The sequence below is a fragment of the Dipodomys merriami genome, unplaced genomic scaffold (genome assembly GCF_024711535.1).
Source record: "Dipodomys merriami isolate MVZ:Mamm:240054 unplaced genomic scaffold, mDipMer1.0.p SCAF_5, whole genome shotgun sequence".
In the NCBI taxonomy this organism is placed as follows: domain Eukaryota; kingdom Metazoa; phylum Chordata; class Mammalia; order Rodentia; family Heteromyidae; genus Dipodomys; species Dipodomys merriami.
The window spans coordinates 63,165,012-63,185,277 of NW_027206068.1; the positions used below are offsets into that span (position 1 = coordinate 63,165,012).

The window sequence follows — 20,266 nt, forward strand, 5'->3', positions numbered from 1 at the left end:
ATGGAATATTCATATAAACTCAACAAAGAGTAAGTTGAAATGATAACAAATGTAATTGTTATATGTATATTATACTTGTATATGGAGTAGAGAATGTCTAGAAACAATGTGCAGCTCAAAACATCTAATTTTAATTGTGAGACCTACGGGTAACAGGCATAAGTGGCAGAAAAAAATACAATTACCAAGCTGGATACTGGTGGCTCTGTCATGTAAATCCTAGCTATTCAGGGACCTGACACCTGAAGATCATGGTTTGAAGTCAGCATAGGCAGAGATATTCATGAGTCTTATCTCCAATTAACCAGCAAAAAGCCAGAAATGGAACATGGCTCAAGTGGTAGAGTGCCAGCCAAGTGAGAATACAGGGCACTGAGTTCAAGCCCCAGTACCAGTGAAGGATGGAAGGATGGAAGGAAAAGAAAGAAAAATACTATTCCCAAGTAGGTAGAAGTTTTGATTAAATCTTTATATTGTACAAGCTTTGCCTTTCTAAGCACAGTATTTAAACCTCCTCAAAATCTGAGTTTAGTGTTCCATTATGGCCCCATACTCCATCTGATCTCTTCTCATTTAATTCAAACTATTCTTAGTATTTGATTCCTCCTTAATAGACAGCCATTTTGGTACTACCTACATTGAGAACACGTCAAGGCGAGATGTGTTTAAGCTAGCCCCTTCCACACGCACCCTAAGTCCTCAGTCCCGCAGCATTCTCTACCTTCCATGCTAACATCTCTCACAGGTGGGCCACTTTTTGTATTTCCAACACACAAAACCCACCAGAGATGCCTATGATATGGTTCTCAACAGTTCCTAAAGAAATGTTAAAGTTATAATTTTTTTTATCAGATCTTGATGTTGTTAATAAACTCTTTCAAAAGAGACAGTTAATATTCTTAATGAGTATAAAACTCTGAGGGCAGGGAATCTTGTACTCCCAGAGCCAAGAGAACTTGGAGCATCAAAGGGAAACTTGTCAATTAAGTGCTGTCACATTAACACTTTCAAGAAATAATAAATATATGCCACTGAGCTATCCACTGAGGGAACAAGCCAAGCAAATGGGGACAGGGTGTCAGAATTCACTAATTATGAAGCACTCTCAATATAGCAGAGATATGAAATTGGTCTAGAAAAATCCAATCTCTTAACTGATGCTCAGTGACTTCAGAAAGACTCTCAAAGCCACATACCACTATCAAATCAAAACCACAAATGATAGAAGCAATGGAACATTTAGTTCCTGCTTCTGGCCTGCTGACCGGGACACCGGACACACCTGGTCAGACTCAGACGCATCCCACTGCCATCATGTTTTGGTTCTTTAGTGTCCTTTGTACTATCATGCAAAGAAAGGAACCATTTCATGATGAGTAGTAACAAATGAGCTGTAATGGAGGTGTTATGAATGTAAATCAGGCGAGGCCTGACGCAGAAAACAGCAGCATCTGGGCTTGCAGCTTGCAAAGTAATGAGACTGATGATGCACTGGCACTGGGTTTGATCACTTCATCTTGTTCCAGCGTGCTGCTGGGGACACCAAGGGAAGAGGCGCTGACCTCCTGCCCACAGCTCGCACAAACACCTAAAATTTGAAGGGTTGGAGACTGATCAAATCCCCTTCGCTCTTCTCTTCCTTGCCAACACAGGCCTTTCCTGGAACTGATGGTTTCTTAGCTGGGGGCCCAGCAGAAAGCAGGATGAGCAGGTTTCTGCCATATGAGACGTCATGTCTGAACATGTCGACAGTAATTGGCAATTCATTTTTCATCCGGAAAGCAGAAACAGGTGTATGCTACCTTTGAAATCTCAAGCATAAACCATGCTGCATCCATTTCTGGTGCAGGCACTTTGTTGAGATCTACACCAGTGGCAGGTTAGTGTACCTTCTAGACTCTCCATAGAAGGCTCTGTCTCATAAATACTTAGATATTTCTGTAGTCCCAGAAGCACAAGAGAACAAAATGAGAAAGAAAGAAAGAAAAATCCCAGTACACAACAGCAGCCCTTAGTCTTTCTGGAGTAAATACTGTTAATTAACAAATAACTGACTTCTCTGTGCTTGAAAGATTCCCACAATGCCCATGAAACAGAGTCCAAAAAAAAAAAAAGAAAAGAGAGAGGTTTCAGTTCTTGAAATGAGTATAAAGCCAGATACAACACTGCACTGAGTTTCATGCCAACTTCATCCAGAAACACTAGCTGGGGTGACTTGTGAAATGGAGCCAAGAGCACGAACTCTCCTTCATGAGCACATCTATCAATTTTCAAGGGATGCAGCTGATTACCAGCATTTGGACATACAAATTCACAAAAGGAACAAGGCAATTTAACTGTGGGCCACTGAATGAGAAGGCACAGAAAATAACTTAAGGCAGCCATGTGAGCAAGTTGGGGATGGCTGGGATGCTTGGCGACACGTTAACATGTGAACATGTGTGCTTTCACTTCAACATGCAGGCAAGGGCCAAGATGCAGGCTTTTACAAGTTTTCAAGCATTCTGCCGGGACTCAATAAATAGTATGAACAAATTGCCGAGTAAGATTAATATCTCAAACTGTGCCAGAGCTACTGTACAAATGTTTCATTTCCAAATACTACTCTCTTCAAATCTCTTTATCAAAAATAATTTACCAAATTTAAACAGGCCTATTGACATGGTTCCAGGCTAAATGGTAGTGAAAAAAGTCCCCCCATCCCCACCCCCCGCCCTCGCCAACACATTCCCCAGCAACACTGGTCTTCCTCCTGGAAACACTGGAATTAGCAAATAGCTTACAGATTTCCTTGTGTGCCTGAGATCCATAAACAGTTCAATAGGCAAGTGTAATTTCAGAAGGGTAAGAAAGCTAATTCTTTAGAAGCAAATAACATGATGCATTCCTATGTCTATAGTAAAAAAAAAAAACCAACATACTGAATGAATAACCTTTTGAGATAAGAAATTCAAATTCTGATTAAAAAAACATGATTGTGGATAGGATTAGTAACCAGAGTTCCTTCAGACTATGGTATTATTTGGAGCAAAGAATTAAAAATTGAGAATTTCAAGTATTAAAAATTTCCCTTTTTTAGGGTCTGGGAAGGTGGCTCACTGGTAGAGTGCTTGCCTTGCATGCATGAGACCCTGAGTTTGATTCCTTAGCACCATGTAAGCAGAGAAAGCTGGAAGTGGTGCTGTGGCTCATGTGGTAGAGCTCTAGCCTTGAACTGAAGAGCTGAAGGACACAGCACCCAGGCCCAGTTCAGCACCCATGGCCAACAAAAAGAAAAAAGAAAAAAAAATTAGCATTTTTCTTAATTAAAATTAAAAATGAATTCAGGGTCTCAACGATATAATTGACATATAAAATGCACTGATCATAAATGTTCATATTGCCCTTAAAGTCATAAACCAGTGTTACTATCACTCAGAATACCAGAGACTTGTGTCCCTTTGCAATCAAGTCACTCTCTATCTTCATTAAGTACTTCCAGGTACCTATTGGTATCATTCTAATTTTGGACTTCATCTAATGGAATCACACACAGTAGTATTGTTTCACATCTAGCTTTTTTGCTTTTATGTGTAACACACTTTTCCACACATGTATGGATGGCCTATCATCAGATGATGCCCCTTTGGGGTTGTTTCTAAAACATTTGCCTAACGTGAATGAACCTGCTATGAACATATGTGTAGAAATCTCACCGTGGACGTAGCTAAAACTGATGTAGCTATGACTGCTGAGTCATAGATAAAGAAAAGTTTTTAAGAAACTTTACAAGTTTTCCCCAAGTGGTGTTTTGTTTTGTTTTTGTTTTTGTTTTACCATTTTAAACCTTTACCAACAAAACACTAGAATTATAGTTTTTCCACATCTTTTTGGACAATTAAGTATTATCAGTCTTTGGATTTTAGCCATTCAGACTGTTTTAATTTGCATTTCCTTGGCAACTAATAATGTGGAGCCCTTTTCATGTGCTAATTGGTCACTCATATATCTCCCTTTGAAGTGTAAGTCATCTGCCTATTTTGAAAAAAAATTCTCTTACTGGTGTCTTAAGATGTGCAGAACTTCAACATTTTAATCCAATTTATCAATTTTTGAATTTTGTTTATATTCTAAAGAAAATCAGAGAGCAAGAAATACGAATCCTTGACAGACTGAGTCCTTGAGGAACAGTTTAGTAATTATTCTTTAAAAAGGGCAAGAGAAACCCTTGGCTAAGTACAATCACCTGAAAGTTCTGGTGTCAACTTTATAAGTGGCTTTATCTAAGGCACTTAGATAACTGTATAGATCTATAACCTAAATATCTGGTGGAGAACAGGGAAGAAGTGATAACATATAGAATGGACGTGCCAAACTCTGCAGTTATAACACAAAAGCAAGAGGCATAATATAGCTTACCCTGTACAAGATTCCAGAGCTAATCCTGCCAGCTACTATTTTGATGGGTAGACAGAATCTTTGATACAATTTTTCACCATGGTTAAGTTTTAAGATGGTTAACTTTGTGAATTTGACATGAGGACATTATTTAAAGTCTACCTTTCCAGAAGTCTTGGGTATTTTATAATGTGGCAGGTCAGTCAGACAATAATTAACTCTAATTGGCCCTCCCGCCAGCTCTCCGCTTTCTACCTGTAGCTGAGTGGCTCTTGAAAAGCAAAGTAATGTTTCCTTATCTTTGAAAGCATCAAAGGGAAAAAAAATCAAAGAAATTATTTTAAACTGGAGCCCTTAAAAAGTAAGTGAACTCTAGTTCAAATCAGCAAGAGGAAGAACTCAGTAACTCCAGTTAGAAATAACTTTGGGGAACTCGAAGCCATGTAACTAATTACTCAAATAAGCAAGAATCAATAAACAAATTTCAAAAGACCATGTACCCCAGAACTCACAATGTTCTCATTTAACATAGCACGGCACAAGGAAAAATAATAAGCTATCACTTTGGCAGGATCTTCATTTATCTAACTAACAGGGTACAATTAATATTTCATATAGCACGTAGAGTACACTAGATTCTTAATGGATCGTATTGATTAAAGAAGAAAGTTCAATGTTAATGTTCCTGTAGGGGAAAACAGAACAATTTGTTATCTCACAAGGAAGAGATCATGAGTTTAGAAGCTTAGGGGCCATGAACTTGAAGGCAACATGACTAGCTTCACTCATTTCCATGCAGGACATAAACAGATTACATTAACAGCAAGAAGACTTGATTGCAAAGGGAAACAAGGACCTTCTCAGGTGTTGGGAATAGTCTCTGGTATTCTGAGTGATAGTAACACTGGTATATGACTTTAAGGGCAATATGAACACTTATGATCAACACATAATGTCAATTATATCTTTGAGACCCTGAATTCACTGTGAATCTTAATTAACAATGAAATTAAATAACTGGGTTGAAATTTAGTGGAAATTTATGACAGGCTTCTTATACAAAGTCTAAGAAGAGCAATTTAACAACCCCCAGCTATGAGCTGGGACAGAGAAGAGAGCTCTAGATCATAGATTTATCAGCAAATATTTCACCATCTACGATTTCCTCACACGTTATATAGAAAGAATAGAGAAATTTCCACAGTGATCCATCCTCCTGAGCTTGTGACCAAACGTAGGCATTCAAGAGATGGCTACAGTTTGCAATGACTTTTTGCAGAAACAGGTAACTCTGTCTGTCCCGTTTGCAGGCCTGCTCCTGTCCTTCTGAGCCATCTAATACAAGCAGCTCTGCCATCCTGCCCTGCGCCCCTCTGTAGAACAGAAATGGAAACATAAAACAGATGAAGTCAAGCTGGATGCCGGTGGCTCATGCCTGTAATCTCAGGAGACTGAGATCTGAGGATCGTGGTTCAAAGCCAGCCTGGGCAGGAAAGTCAGTGAGACTCTTATCTCCAATAAACCACCAGAAAACCAGAAGTAGTGCTGTGGCTCAAGCAGTAGAGTGCTGGTCTTGAGCTGAAGAGCTGAGGGACAGTGCCCAGGCCCAGAGTTCAAGCCCCACAACCGACCCCCCCCCCCAAAAAAAAAACCTAGATGAAGTCTAACTACTGAGGATCTAGTTTCCCAGCACTTCTATTCTCTTAGAATAAAACAGTATCTTACATTAAACATGGAGACTCAACCCAAAAAAGAAACAGAAAGTAAGCATCTAACCAGATAGTTCTGGAAAATCTCCAATCTTGGGGGTGGGGGGGAAGGGTTAATGACTGTACGTGCTTATTATAAAGAATGCTGCCAAACAGCAGGTCTCTCTTTCCTTGGAACTACTTTGGTGAGAAATGAATTTGTGAGAAAACAGCAAACAAAAAACAAAACAAAACAAAAAAACCATCACAGCTCAAGAGCACTGCACAGCTCTGACTGGGTCTTCAAGACCACTGTTTTCTCCGGACAAACACCAAGAACATGAATCTTTACCTTCCCATTTCTTTCAGCGGAAGCAGGAATGTTTCTCTGTCACTGTCTCTGTCTCTTCTCTTTCTCTTCCCATTTCTTCCTACTTTATTTTGTTAGCCTGAACTAAAATAAATCCTTGCTAAAGTATTAAAAAAGAGATCAAAGCTGGGCGCTGGTGGCTCACGCCTGTAATCCTAGCTACTCAGGAGGATGAGAGCTGAGGATTGCGGTTCAAAGCCAGCCCGGGCAGGAGAGACCGTGAGACTCCTATCTCCAATAAACCACCAGAAATCCGGAAGTGGCGCGGTAGCTCAAGTGGTAGAGCGCTCGCCTTGAGCTGAAGAGCTGAGGGACAGCGCCCAGGCCCAGAGTTCAAGCCCCACGACCGACAAAAAAAAAAAAAAAAAAAGAGATCAAAACGCATTGAATACATAAACTGCTTTGTTAAATGGCCAAAACAATGCAACATACACCTTACAAAATTAAGAACAGTGAGGAGGGGCGAGCTGGGAGCGTAGGCGCGAATGTTGAAAGGGTGACATTGACCAAAATGCACTGTGTTCACAAACTGCTTTGTTGAATGGTAACGCCTTTGTACAACTGCTTAAAGACAATAAAATATTTTTTAAAGAGATCACTAAAAGAACTTCTTTTTGTAATTTTGAAACCTTTTAGTTTGCAGGTGCTGACAAATGCAAGGATGACAGTTCATGGTTCACACTTTATTGATGGAAAAATATAATACGGACAAGTCAGAGACATAATAAATAATCTGCCTGGAATTGGACATTTTAAATAACAATGTTTGTGTTTCAATTTACTGGGAATTTACCATTAGTTTTTATACAAAGTCTGTTCTTAAGCACAAACATAGTTAACTTCACAATTATAATCCTCATATTCCACAAGGCAACGTGAATTACTATAGAAGCTGACGTGGATGAGCAGATGTCTAAAAACAAACACCAACAAATAAGTTTGAACTTCTGAGAAGGCAATTGTAACTAAGAAACTCAGCACAAAAGATACAGGTATATTTACTTTATCTAGAATTTTGTCTCTTCAATTACTCTCTTACTGAATAATCAAGATGTTACTTGGCTCCAAGGGCCACAGGGAATAAAATGTCACCACTGCAGCTGTTGTATTTCCTGCTCACGGCCCTTCAAATTAAAAAAAGGGGAATAAGGCCCAATACAAATGTAGAATTTAATTAGTTAGTAAAAGCCCAAATCCTTGCCTGAAGCCCTGTTCTTCCCAGAATACCGCATTCTTTTCTTCTTGTGTAAACTTTTCATTATGAAGGAGACATCTTTATAATGCAATAACTGTAGTTATAATGTAACTGCGGGTAACGCAACTCCCACATTAGAAAAAGCAGCATGTTCAAGTAATGTCGCTTTAATACAATTTGTGTTCAGCAAAAACCAAGTCAACTTGGTCATTTAGAATTTGATCAATGTGTATTAGTGTCTTACTGAGATGGACCATTTGATCATTTCAAAATTGATCAATGAGAATCAGAGATAAAACATTTATCATGTGCATTTGGCATATTAGATCCATTCACACTGCACTAAAGTAGGTTATAAGTAGACATCAGTAAGTGTTAGAGATGAGATACAGGGTCCGGGGGGATACAAATACATGGACAACAGCATACAAGCCTTTTGATCAGCAGAGTTATTTGATAAAGCAGGTGGAGTCACTAAAAATTTGGACGAGCTCAACTTCAGAGAAGCCAGAAAGAGCAGCACAGCAACACAGACTAGCTTAAACTTTTGAAAAAACTTTTAATTAAAAATTTAGGCAGGAAGGTAGGGGAACATAAATTTACCTCACTAAACTTCGAGACGAGATTGAAGCCTATTAATCAGAGTAAACTTGGTACCTGCAGCACAATTAATTCTATGAATCTAATATTTCCAAACTGAAGTTGCATTGACATTCAGGCACACTGGCTTATGCATCTAACAGAATTATAAATTCACCAGTCAAAACCTTATTTAATTATTTTACAGCCAATTAGGCAGGATCTTTAAGCAGTGTTGGTACAACTGTCCACGATCCACATGGTAATTAGAGAACAGGAGAAACACCTGCTGGTTCCTTTGTCACCCTCAGCCTCACAGATTTCTTTCAAAGCACAGCTATCAAAATCCATGCCCAAAACAGAAATAAAACACCACCAAAAAAAAATTCAAGGACATTTTAGAGTTAAATCTCTCAATCCACAGTTTTATCTGTTGAGGTTTGCATAGCATTCTCAGATATTCTAACCCCACCTCAACTAGTCCTTCAGGGCAATTCATCTTTTAATTCTCTGTAAGGCTAACCCAAGCTTCTTCCCAGGAGCCTAAATTTATAACTCAGGTTTCAAAAACTTCATTCAAAGATAAAAGTGAAAAGTCCTTCTACAATCTGGCACACAAAGGACCATTACCTGTATTCATGCACCATCTCAGAAAATTATGCGCCTTCACAGGAGCGTCAACTTTCAAAGAAACTGAAGTCAAGTTGGAAAGTCATACCTTTAATGAAACCATTCGAATAACATCAGTAGGGCTCTATGTCACTTTCCATGCATATTTCGTTTTCTATTATAGAAGGCAGAGATCTGTCACTTCATTATCTTAAGGACAGCATAAGAATACAAGAGCAATTGATCAACCAGTCCTTTTTAGACTGTGTTTCATGACTGCTATTACATTGTCTTGACAATGTTTGTATTGCCTTTAGACATTTTACATTTGTTTGGTATGTGCTTTTTGTTTTAAAAGCAATTGCATGAGCATAAATACTCTGACAGCATTTCCTTTTTAAGGCCTGGTCTATGGGCTCCAATCTACACAGAGTGCTCCAGTTCCCAGGCTGCCAGAGAATGTCGCCCTGCAGCAGGACCACTGTCCTGCCACCGATTGCTTTATGAGCTTAGTCCTGGCTACAATGTGGGCACCCTGCATCCATCTCATTCCTCTATTGAAGAATCTATCTGCATATAGATATTTGTGGGATCAAAATGAAGAAATATCACCTATGGCATATGCTTTTATAACCTGAAGATCAATTTAACATTTATGTGGTATTAGACCTGTGTGAAGGACTGCACTTAACTTTTTTGGGAAGGTATGAGGGCCCGAATCCAAGGCCTCATGCATGCTAGGCACAGGCAAACTACCTTATCCTAAGCACCATGTAACATTATTGAATATATTACTTTACTACTCTATAACTGAGAGGATAGAATTAAAGGATTAATACAGAACACAAATTTTATTCAGCTCATCTACAGCATGGTACCAATACCATGGAACAATAGCCAACATCGTAAGTTGTTCTATTTAGCAAATAATAACTATGGTGATCAGGTCATATAAAGTACAAATAAAGATTGTTTTGTTGGAATAGAAAAAGAAATGGTAGTTCTGAAAGCTGAATGTCCAAAAAATGTTGAACTTGCTTAATGATTTACATGTTACAGCTAAAAATTGAAAGCTGTTATGAACAAAAGTTCCTGCAGGAAAAGAGACAGTACAAATCCTCTATCTTGTCTTTTACTTCTTACTAAAATGAGGATGCACGCACGCGTACACACACACACACACTCACACACTCTCTCTTCTCTCTCTCTCTCTCTCTTTCTCTCTCTCATATACCAGAACTTAAACTCAGGGCTTTGTGCTCCTGTGCTCACTCAGCTTTCTTGCTTATGGATGGCACTCAACCACGTGAGTCAGACCTCCAGTCTGGCATTTTCTGGAGATGGAGTCTGAAGGATTGTTCTGCTCATGTAGCTTTGAAGCATGACCTTCCGACCTCAGTCTCCTACATGGCTTAGGATTACAGGAGTGAGCTACTGTGACTCAACTGAGAAATAATATTTTTAATAGCTTAATATTTGTTGTGATATAACTGTCTGGTCATCATAGGACTTTGGATTTTTTTTTTTGGAGTTTTTAAAAAAGATACTTAACTTTTTCTTCTTTGGAAGTAGTGGAGTTTGAATTTAAGGCCTCATGCTTGCCAGGCAGGCACTCTACTACTTGAACTACACTCCAGCCCTATTTACTTTCATTATCTTTCAAGTAAGACCTTACATTTATACCTAGGCTGGCCTGGGCCCCAAGCCTTATAATTTTATGCTGTCCTCCAAGCTGGGATGTCAGGTGTAAATCAAAATACCTGTCTTTTATTGGTGGTTGAGTGAAATGGCTCACATGAACCTTTTGTCTGGACTGTCTATAAACCATGATCCTGTTGATCACTGCCTCCTTTAGCATTTCATGAGTGAGCCACTGTGTCTGACCAGCTTTTAATGTTACAACGTTGTCTTCTTTTTGTTCTCCTGTGACGAAGTCTAAGTCTCATGCTCGTATGATCCTGCCTGGCTCATAGCTGAACACTCAGAATCAAACAGGGGGCTTCTTTGTAGAAAAAAATAGGGAAATTGTACCACTAATTCTTCAGTGTTTAAATGGTTGGCAGCCCAAACTACACCTGAAGAACCAAAGTGTGAGCTAATGCTTTAAGGTGCTTACAATCACCTTATTAGTTATCTGGTTGCATTTACCCACAAGAGGGACGTTAGTTGTGTTCAGCTATAAATGCGCTCTGCTCTCATTTCCTTTATGGTGATTGTGTGTGATGGGCTATAATAGGTACATAATATTGTCCTTTAGATTACAACTTTAAAAAAAAATCCATCTCCTCTAGTTAGGATGCACCTGAATGAACTCCACTTCCTTCGGATAAATCTTCCTTAAAATCCTTCAGTGCCTAACGAGGGACTGCAGAGTGCCCAGAGATCTTCAGGCAAGGCTTGCTGATGCTAATCTGGTTGTAGAGCCAGGAGCCAGGCAAGACATTGCTGTTCTGCAATGGAAAGAGTACTGCCTACTGCCTTGTGGAAGACTCAAGGGTCATGATTACCGGAGATGGTCGAACTTCTAAGGAGAAACAGTTTTCCTAGCAATCTCTGTTCCATCAAAGATAGTAAGCATCCCGTACAGTCAACACACCATCACTTCCTAGTACCGGAGATGGTCAAACTTCTAAGGAGAAACATAGTTTTCCTAGCAATCTCTGTTCCATCAAAGATAATAAGCATCCTGTACAGTCAACACACCATCACTTCCTAGGGGTTTAATGAAAGCTATTATGTAATACAGTAACTCTTGAAATCCCTTTATGGTGTGTAAACTTGGTGTCTCTGTTTGTAATGAAGTTGGTCAAATAGCTAAGGAAACAATCCCTAGACTGCCTCCCTCTACCCTTTTCCTTGACAAAAAAGTGTCATATAGTTCTCAAACAACTCTAAGGATCAATAATTCACTAAAAAAAAAAAAATCTCAGAACTGACCAGAAGCTATTAAATCACAGGTATGGCTTATCACAAGGAAAATGATAGAATCAGACAAAAGTGGAGATGCAGAGCAATCTGAAACAGTAGCAATCTGGATGCGTCCACTGCCCCAGGACCACTGACCTGGTATCAGAATATGATAACTCCCATCAAGTAATGTCAACCTGCGAGTATGTGTGCAGAGTTCTATTGGGCCTCATCACATAATATGATTGGCTGCTTGCTCATATTCTATAATTCAGTCAACCCCACTCCACTACTATTGAATGGACTGAGAAGTCCACAAAGAATATCAAAGGCTTAGACGTTACCAGTGCCTTTGGAGCTAGTACAAAGCTGGCTTCTCTATGGTAAATCTACAAGCTTATGACAGTATAGACAGATGAATATAGGAGCTTATAAAGAATAGTGTTTTAAACCAGGTACCAGTGTCTCACACTTAGAATCCAAGCTGCTCAGGAGGAGGAGATCTGGAGAATCCAGATGCAAAGCCAGACAGACAGAAAAGTCTGCAAGACTCTATTTCTAAAATAACCAGCAAAAGTCCAGGCTAAAGGTATGACTCAAGGGGTAGAGCAATAGCTGAGCAAGTATGAAGCTCTGAGCTCAAACCCCAGTACTGGCAAACAAACAAACAAACAAATAGATAGAGAAGGATGTGGACTGGGCGTGGTGATTGTGAAGTTCTGGTTCAAGGCCAGCCTAGAGTGAGAACTGTGCCCCCTCAACAAATAAATAAATTAACCAGGCAATGGTGGGTTGTTTCTCTCATTCCGTCTTAATCTGTGAGTCATTTTAGAGGTCTTTTTCCACTGCCCCCAGAAGAGATAAGTTACTAAGGAAGACTGGCCATTTTTATCAGTCTTAATACACCTAAAACTATCCTTTTTGTTTTGTTTTGTTTTTTACAAATCTTAGTGAACATAATATCCATTACCACACAAATTGTACTGTAGCAGAAAATAGTATGTTAAGGTTTAATCATTTTTTTAAAAAACAATTTTTTTATTGAGATTAAGTGATTACATAAATTTCACAGTATTGTGGGATAGTGATACTTTGTTAAAGTCACAAACACATTTTTAACCTTCACAAGGCAAATTGTCATTTTATCAAATACTTACAAACATGCACAATACAGGTCAGAGCCCAATGCAGTCCTTTAACTAAACCTGTCACAACACCCTTTTTTGCTTCATTAATGTGCACATCTGTTTCTCACAGGGTGATACAATGGGATCATTTATACACTCAGGAAAAAGGCTTAATGATGTCTTCTTACCTGACAGGAGAGTTGGCAACAGAGAGAATGTACAAGGCTACGGGTCATGGACACTCTGATCCATCAATTACAGAACATTCACTTGAGCATCCCAAGGATTAACAGAGGCAGCAATTTAACTCACCTCCATAATCAAGGGCAAGGTAAAGTCTACGGTTTAAATGCTTTCAGGGTTCTTGTTAAAGAAAATAAAGATAGTTTAAACATGAGAAAGGTAGGTATCCACACTTGGACATGCCCATTATTTCACTATACTGAAGTAAATGTTTTCTGTAATTCTATTAATAGAGGTGGCAATTGAATATCACCTTCATAATCAAGGGCTTTCTGTCTTATATACTATTCCAAATGAAAATTCTATTATGTTGCTTCTACTTTCCTTTGTTCATAAAATGCATGAAGTTTCAATAAGCTTTCATCAATTATCCTATATCCTATTGTTGGTACAGCACAGAATATGGCCCTATTTCACTACCCCCAAAACACTTTCACGTACTCTACAGTCTACATAACGAACTCTTCTCTATTCAGAAAGCTATAAAATTGTGTTTCTGTCTTGTTAAGAAGAGCAAATAATCACAGTAATGTTAAAAAACTTACTTGAACTTGGCTTCTACTTCTTCAGCAGCTTTCTGATATTGCTCGGTGGTAACTTTGTAGAACTCTGAGCTCTGTGAATAAAAAAAGAGCATTTCACTATCTAAGAAGACAAAATGTGTGGAAGATCTACGATTTTCAAAAAATATATACAACCTTGTTTCAGCCACTGAAATAGTGTAGAGGATCTCTTATCTAAGTGGCACATGTAGATTGTATTTACAGAATAAATGTGCATAGTTACAACTCAACGATATTTGACCCTCTCTTGAGAAAATTCTTAGCTTTGAAAGATTACTTGGCTCTACCATTGCCAGGTCAAATGCTGTTTGATCACACATTTACATTTGCTTATTAGTCTATTAATGTTCTAATTCAGATGTTTATGCATTATTTCTTTTACATAATATTTTGTCTTCAAGCTGGATTCTTTGTGGAATGGAAACTTAAACAGTATCAGCATCTGTAATAACTTATTCAATCGAAGTGAAGGGCAGCCTTAGGTACTCCACTACCGAATCTACACCAAAATGACAAGTCGCAATGGTAAGTGATGCCATGCCTTTTCTAGGGCAGGAGAATTTAGAATTATCCATTGTGACTGGCTGTTTAGAAACCACTCCTCCGGTAGGACTAGATGAGCTCTCTCAGACTCAGTGAACTCCCCTGCAAAATATACAGCAATACAAAAGAACTCAACACTGTGATACATAGGTCTAACCCTCACCCCCTCACTCAGGCTTCACCCGTGGGCAGGACTACAGTGGTTTATTTTGTAATAAATCATTGGCAGTTGGGGAGAAAATGAAAACGAAACCCTCTTCACACCAGCGACCCCTCTGCATTTCACAATCTGGGTTGCCCAATGACAGTCACATCCAGGTTTCTAGGATGTAGATAAAATCAATAGGTATGTGATTAGACATCAGGCTCAGGGTGGCTGGAGCCACCGACAGGTCACCATTTGAGATGATGAATGGCTTTCTATCAACCTATAGTCCCCTACAATGCTAACACTTACTATAATCTTATTTGGGCTACGATTTATCTTTCTTGCACCTGATCAATAAAGATGAACAGAACAGTTGTAAGGATCGATTGTAATTTTTTATCATTTTCAAGCACAAAGGTGCATTTCTGACACGAAGACAATATTCTAAGTGGACTGCTTCTGCATTTTTTAAAAATTGCAATTTGAGTGATCAACTGCACTAGTCTATATGTGGAGAGGTTTTAATCCATCTGTGGGTCTAAAGCTACCCAAAAGCCATTTATCTTCCCACATACTGTAACTTTAGGTTATATCATACCTTCCTCTTACACTTGCAAGATTTTTTCTCCTTTACAATATATACTGGTCATGTTGATTTTCTTTCCCAATATTTGGCTTAAGTTTTTCTTTTAACATCTTTAACCAGGAGGTTAACAGCAGAGGTAGTTACTAACATATCACTAACAACAAAGAGAAACTCCCAGATTGCTGTGACTGGCTATCAATGGGCATTCTGCTATTGAATTATCTATTAACATGTGGACAAAGCAGTATCATCTAGATTACTAGCTCCGCTTATTTTTAGCAGTGATGTTATGGCATATGACAGGACTGGGTTGAAAGACTGAGTTTCTGGTTCTGTTCTGTGACCCTGATTTACTCTTACCACCTCCCCGCAGCTTCCGTCTCAGTGTTTGTAGCCCATAAAATGGGGATGGTGATCTGACACAGCTACTGTCCACACACACTGCTACAGAGGCTAAAGAAGTCATTTTAGAGATCTGTGAAATCTAGGTGTTTTTGCAAGGTAAGACCAACATCAAAGTAAAGTAACTTCGGAGGAAAATAGCGAATTTTGGTAATTCCACTAAGAATTCTAAGCGGTCAAATTCTAAAGGATTCAAAATAAATATGATGCTTTCTCACAACAGTGACCTATAGAAGCAAGAGTTCTTGTGATATCAGTCATTCCCAGCCCTTCCCCTCCCCCTTCCCCCAGCTCAAGCCCCCATAATGTCAAATGCAGGCTGATGGTGTCACGATTTCCCAAAGGAGGTTAAACACAAGAACCCGAACACGTTTTGCCTGAAAACTCAGCATATAAAGCTTAGGCCTCACATGTTCACATCAGTGACAGTGTTTCATACTGTAGAAATCTCTCTCACAATAATGAAAATCACCAGGAAACAATATTACATAAATAGCAAGGAGATAAACAGAAATATATGAAAAACATGTAGGTAGTGTTTAATTAAAGTCTTTCTTTATTCATTCAACATCAGATCCTAATTATCAAAATAGTACATGTCTTCTCAAAAAGTTTTCCATCTAACACAATAGGAAATTAAAATAATCATAATGGAAGCCCACAAAGGTTACCTAAATTTGGAAAGATAAGATGTCTCCATTGGCTCCAAAAACCTCTAAAGAATACACACTACTCATTCAAAATCAAAACTAGAACATATCAATATATATTTGCCAACTAGAGGATGAATAAATGTTGAGGGCTTATACAGTAGAGGGAAGAATGAAATAGGCATATTGTAATTTATAGACAAATGGAAAAAATGCCAAGTTGAAGATACGTGGCAGGCTGCAATTTATACCGAATTTGAAAAAGTGAAATTAGTAATACTGGGTGACATATTCCACTGATGATCTCCAAGGGACAGCAGTTAGGTGGTGGCAGAAGGGATAAGAAGGGAAAGGGGGATAAGAGTTACAGGTAAGAAGGGCCACGAAGGGAGCATGGGACTCACTCATCCTTAAAATGAGGTATGGGGATGCACCCAGCGGTTACGCTGGCTTCAGATATTTCATAATGATGTAAAGACTGTATTCCCCCTTACCCACAAAGGGGCTAATTAACAACAAATGAAATTTTGTTTGGCTAGAACAGTGTATCTGGGGAAGCAGGATATATACAGAAGAGGTTGGCCTCTACTCAGTAGAGACTTTATATTTTTTCTTGCATACTATGCCCCTACACATACATATTACACAAATGTACTTTTTTCACCTTTTTTGATTGTAATTTTAGGCTCCCAAAAAAGAGGTTAAAAAAAAGAGCTTCTCACAGATCACTTAACTGTCTCCTCATCTCAACATCATACCCAAACCACAGGTATCTAGAGTACTACCAAACAGTGCTACAGTACCAGTACCTAGTAGCTGCAGTAATGGGTACTAAGTAAACTATAGGACATTTTTCCCCCACTAAGGTTCTTTTTCTCCTTTAGGATTTAACCCTGGATCCCATAAAGCAATCAGTGGTCTGGCTCCTTAATCTCCTCTAACCTGTTACTGTTTCTCAGCCTTTACCAGTCTTTTCCCCCACCCCTGTCATGCCCTTAATTTTTGTGCCAGCATCAGGTCGAACTCAGGACTTGGGCTTCATCCCTGAGACTCTTTTGTTCAGGGTTAGCACTATACCACTTGAGCCACAGCTCCACTTCTGGCTTTTTGGTAGTTTATTAAAGATGAGCGTCTCATGGACTTTCTTGCTTGAGCTGGCTTTGAACTGCAATCCTCAGATCCCAGTCTCCAAAGAAACTGGGATTACAGGCCTGAGCTTCTGCTGCCTTGTCTTCCCAAGTCTTTTATGACTTTCATATCCCCGAAAGATACTGGTCAGAAACTTTTGGCAAGCCTTGTAATGAGGGATTGTGAAGTTTTTCGTGATGAATCGGGTTTCTTCACCATTAGCAAGAATTCCACATAAGCAAGGAGCAATTCTCAGAGCAGGCCTCCAGGGCTTCCTTATGCAGCTAGATCTTTCTAGATGTTGACTTTGATCACATCTGTATAGTTTCTGCACATCAAAGTCACTGTTTTTCCTCCCGTAATTAATCTCTTGCAGGAGATACTTGGACACTGCATCTATCCTGTTTCTCCACAAAGGCTTGTCCCTCCCTTTGGTGTGTCCTTTGGTGAGTCTCTTCTGCCGCAATGATTAACTGGTGCTCTGGCGATGCACTTAGTTTTAAATGGCATTATTGCACACTTAGACCTTATTGATATAATGACAATCTTCATTTCCTTTTACTCAATAATGAAAACTACAGAGGAGCATAGGAAAAGCCTTTTAAAACAAAGACCTTCAAAGACTGGGTAGCTGTTCATAGTATGGAATGGTAGGTAAACAAGAGGGGAAGTAAGGAACTCGAGAAGGATATATCTGAGCTTTGGAAACCAATCCCTTCCTTCTATTCTGCTGCAATATCTGGACTTTCTAGCTTCCCTGAGTGACCCTCTGCACTACTGCTTGTCTGAAGTCCACCCATACTACTGTAAGGACCTGTCCATCAAGAGGAGGATGAGAAGACTGATTGGCTTTGGCAAGGAGAGAAAGTGGGGAGGGGGTGGGTAATTTGTGATGCTCCCCAGGGACTACTGGAGCTCCAGATCCAGCTGTTTAGGAGTTGAGGAGAGAGCTTCAACTCACTTGACTGTCTTGTGAAGCCCTGGACAAAGGCCAATTCTAGGGTTACTTGTGCAGTCATTTGTAGAGTCCTGAATGGAACCAGGAAGCTGCATGTCTAACAGGGATCTCAGGTAATTCTGAACCCACATTGAGGCTGGAAAGCTACTGCTTCCTAGAACAATACACAAATAATCCACTATTTAGCTTGCCATTCAACATGAAAAACCATCAGTGTCTTTGAAGAACAATGGCAAATACCACTTTTCATAATTAAATGTAGCTATAATCTTACAGAAGTGTTCCAAATTAGCGATGCTGCCAATATTGTCTACAAATCACGGGTGAAACCCTAACTTCCCCCAAGAATCTGGCTTCCCACGTTGCCAAGCAACACAGCACTGTGCCTCCCCCAATAGAAAATAAGTCTAAAGTACAGTAATTTCAGAAAGGCTGCTTTCATTATGTGTGTTAGCCTGAGATAATACTTGGTTGTACATGCTGCTGTCTTATTTATTAACCACAGATGAATGTTACTTTAACATCATCATTGCAATGAAGTTTGTCATTTGATGAACCCTACAATTTGTAGTGGACATACTTTCATCGACTGCTTCTAATCATTTCACAATAACTAAATTTGGATAAATAAGTAATATCTCCTCTCTTATTTCTTAAGAAGGTATGTGTATATTCCTTCTAAACAGTTGATATATGAAGTCTCATAGTCTAAGGAGTCCAGGGAAAAACCTGGGTAAGGTGACCTTAAAAACAGAACTTATTTTTTGCTTTGGTAGCATATAAACTAAAATTAGGGGCTGGGATGTAGCTCAGTGACAACGTGTGCCTAGCAAGTGCAATGTCTTGGGCTTGATCCTCAGTACCAAAAAAGGGAAAGACCAAAACAAATAAACAAACAACAAAACCCTAAAATTAGGACATGCAGAGAAGAGTATCATGGACCCAATTCACAGATCAAACTGTTCCATAATTTTTATGACTAAAGTATTTCTTATGCATGTATGGATATGTCATAATGAAATCCTTATTTTATACAATTAACATGTTAATAAAAGATAAAAATACAGCCAGGCACCGGTAGTTCATGCCTGTAATCCTAGCTACTCAGACTGAGATCTGAGCCAGCCCAGGCAGGAAAGTCCATGAGAGTCTTATCTCCAATAAACCACCAGAACACTGGAAGTGGCATTGTGGCTCAAGTGGTAGAGCACAAGCTTTGAGCTGAAGAACTGAGGAACAGTGCCCAGGCCCAGAGTTTAAGCCACATGACTGACAAAAAAATAAATAAACATAAAAATTCAGCAGGTATGGTGGTATACATCTGTAATCCCAGCTATGTAGAAAATTTCCACAAGGTATAGGCTCTTCAAAGCCTACTCCAGGCAAAAAGCACAAGATATTACCTGAAAAATAAAGTAAAAAGATCTGGAGGTGTGAGTGAAATGGTATTGCACCTGCCCAGCACGTCCAAGGCTTTCAGTTAATATCCCAATACTGCCCTCCCCAAAAGTTAAAAAGAGTTAAGAAAGGGAAAGGCCCACAAAGAACAGATGAAGAAAGAGGCTTGTGATCTTGAAGGGTGGCCTTCCAATGAATGGTTATTGCTTTGCATAAGGCTTATCATTTCTATGTCTGTAAGGAGCTTGACAGCCTAAAATTAAAAACCCTTCCACTCATATTCCTTCTGCACAGTCTCCTGCCTCATCAACAACAAGAGAAATTTTTGACATGATTTGCCTGGCAGTGGTATGGATTTGTGGCAGGTAAATGTGATTTAAATCAAATATTAGAGGTCTGATTTATTAATTTCTTCCTTCCAGGCAGAAACCTTTATTGATATGAGCATAAAACATGTTTCCCACCAAGATTTTCTTTGAGAAGGTAGATCTCTTAAATTCAAAGTAGAATGGCAGTATCTTTTAGATGTTTTAGCCCTATCAAAAAATCGGATAAAGGCTGTCTTTCTTTATTAAGTGAAATGAGTTCCTAGAAGGTGAACGGTCTCCAAAATAACAATATAATTTTTTTATATTTGGGATGTTCCTGTCACCTATCCTACAGGATAGATGAGGTATCATTGGAAGAAATTTTGCATTTTTATTGTTTATATTCAAACATTTCCAAACACAGCTAGCGAAGCGCCTGGGGTGCAGTAGAAGACCCCTACTCAGGCAGTACTAGTACTGCCTAGTA

The 20,266-nt window shown here is 39.1% G+C and overlaps 1 protein-coding gene across 2 annotated transcripts in view; it reads right to left on the reverse strand.

Moving 5' to 3' along the window:
- The window catches only part of Chchd3 (coiled-coil-helix-coiled-coil-helix domain containing 3), a 266,634-nt gene that overhangs the window by 37,653 nt on the left and 208,715 nt on the right, over positions 1-20,266 (reverse strand). For both annotated transcript variants that reach the window (XM_069996789.1, XM_069996790.1), the window contains one exon: positions 13,641-13,711. In XM_069996789.1, coding sequence (XP_069852890.1) covers positions 13,641-13,711 — 71 coding nt within the window. The remainder of the gene's footprint in view (positions 1-13,640; positions 13,712-20,266) is intronic.